This window comes from Myotis brandtii, unplaced genomic scaffold, assembly GCF_000412655.1.
Source record: "Myotis brandtii unplaced genomic scaffold, ASM41265v1 scaffold532, whole genome shotgun sequence".
In the NCBI taxonomy this organism is placed as follows: Eukaryota; Metazoa; Chordata; class Mammalia; order Chiroptera; family Vespertilionidae; genus Myotis; species Myotis brandtii.
Genome location: NW_005369955.1, coordinates 634513 through 635090, shown reverse-complemented (window position 1 = coordinate 635090; position 578 = coordinate 634513). Strand labels below are relative to the sequence as shown.

Below are 578 nucleotides of genomic sequence, written 5' to 3'. Positions count from 1 at the left end.
CGGTGCGCAGGGTGGGCCGGTGCGGGACCAGTGCCCCACACCCTCTGGGCCAGGAGACCATGCGGAGGAGAGGGGGGCGCACCTACTGCTTCTCCCCAGGACGGTGCCCACCCTGCAGCCTGGCAGTCACTTCAGGGCCCTGGATCCGGCTGGTAAGTGAAGCCAGGGCCCCTCACAGCTAAGACGGGGCCACGCCCAGGAACTGGGGGAGGGAGAGCAGCCCGCTGCTCCCAGCATGCTCAGCCCCAAGCTCGGGACAGAGGGGCCCCTGCTCTACACAGCGGGGGGGCTGGCGGGAGCCCCCAGGTTCCTTCCACTGGGAGGTTTGGGAACCCTGGGCTAATTTCAAAACCGACTGGATCCTTTTTCCCGGAGTCACTGTCCCCACTGGGCCCCTGCCTGGCGGGAGGGCCACGGGCCGGGGGAGCCGTTACGTTTGGTTGCTGGCCGGCCGCCGGGTCACGTTGCAGACGCGGTACTTCCTCTTCATCTGCCCACAGTGAGTGATCTCCACCTTCAGACCTGGCGACACAGAGCAGCGCCTCAGCGTCGGGCAGCAGGGCCCGGGCCCAGGGCCG

General features: G+C 68.5%; 2 protein-coding genes across 5 annotated transcripts in view; both read right to left on the bottom strand.

Annotated features, from left to right (window-relative positions):
• Positions 1–578, bottom strand: part of LOC102250474 (protein argonaute-2) — a 25609-nt gene that overhangs the window by 16288 nt on the left and 8743 nt on the right. The gene's annotated exons all lie outside the window — the stretch shown is intronic.
• Positions 19–578, bottom strand: part of LOC106728082 (protein argonaute-2-like) — a 2887-nt gene continuing 2327 nt past the window's right edge. Inside the window, 1 exon segment of the mRNA XM_014549030.1 lies at positions 19–524. Within this exon segment, the coding sequence (XP_014404516.1) occupies positions 179–524 (346 nt within the window). The 3' untranslated portion in view covers positions 19–178.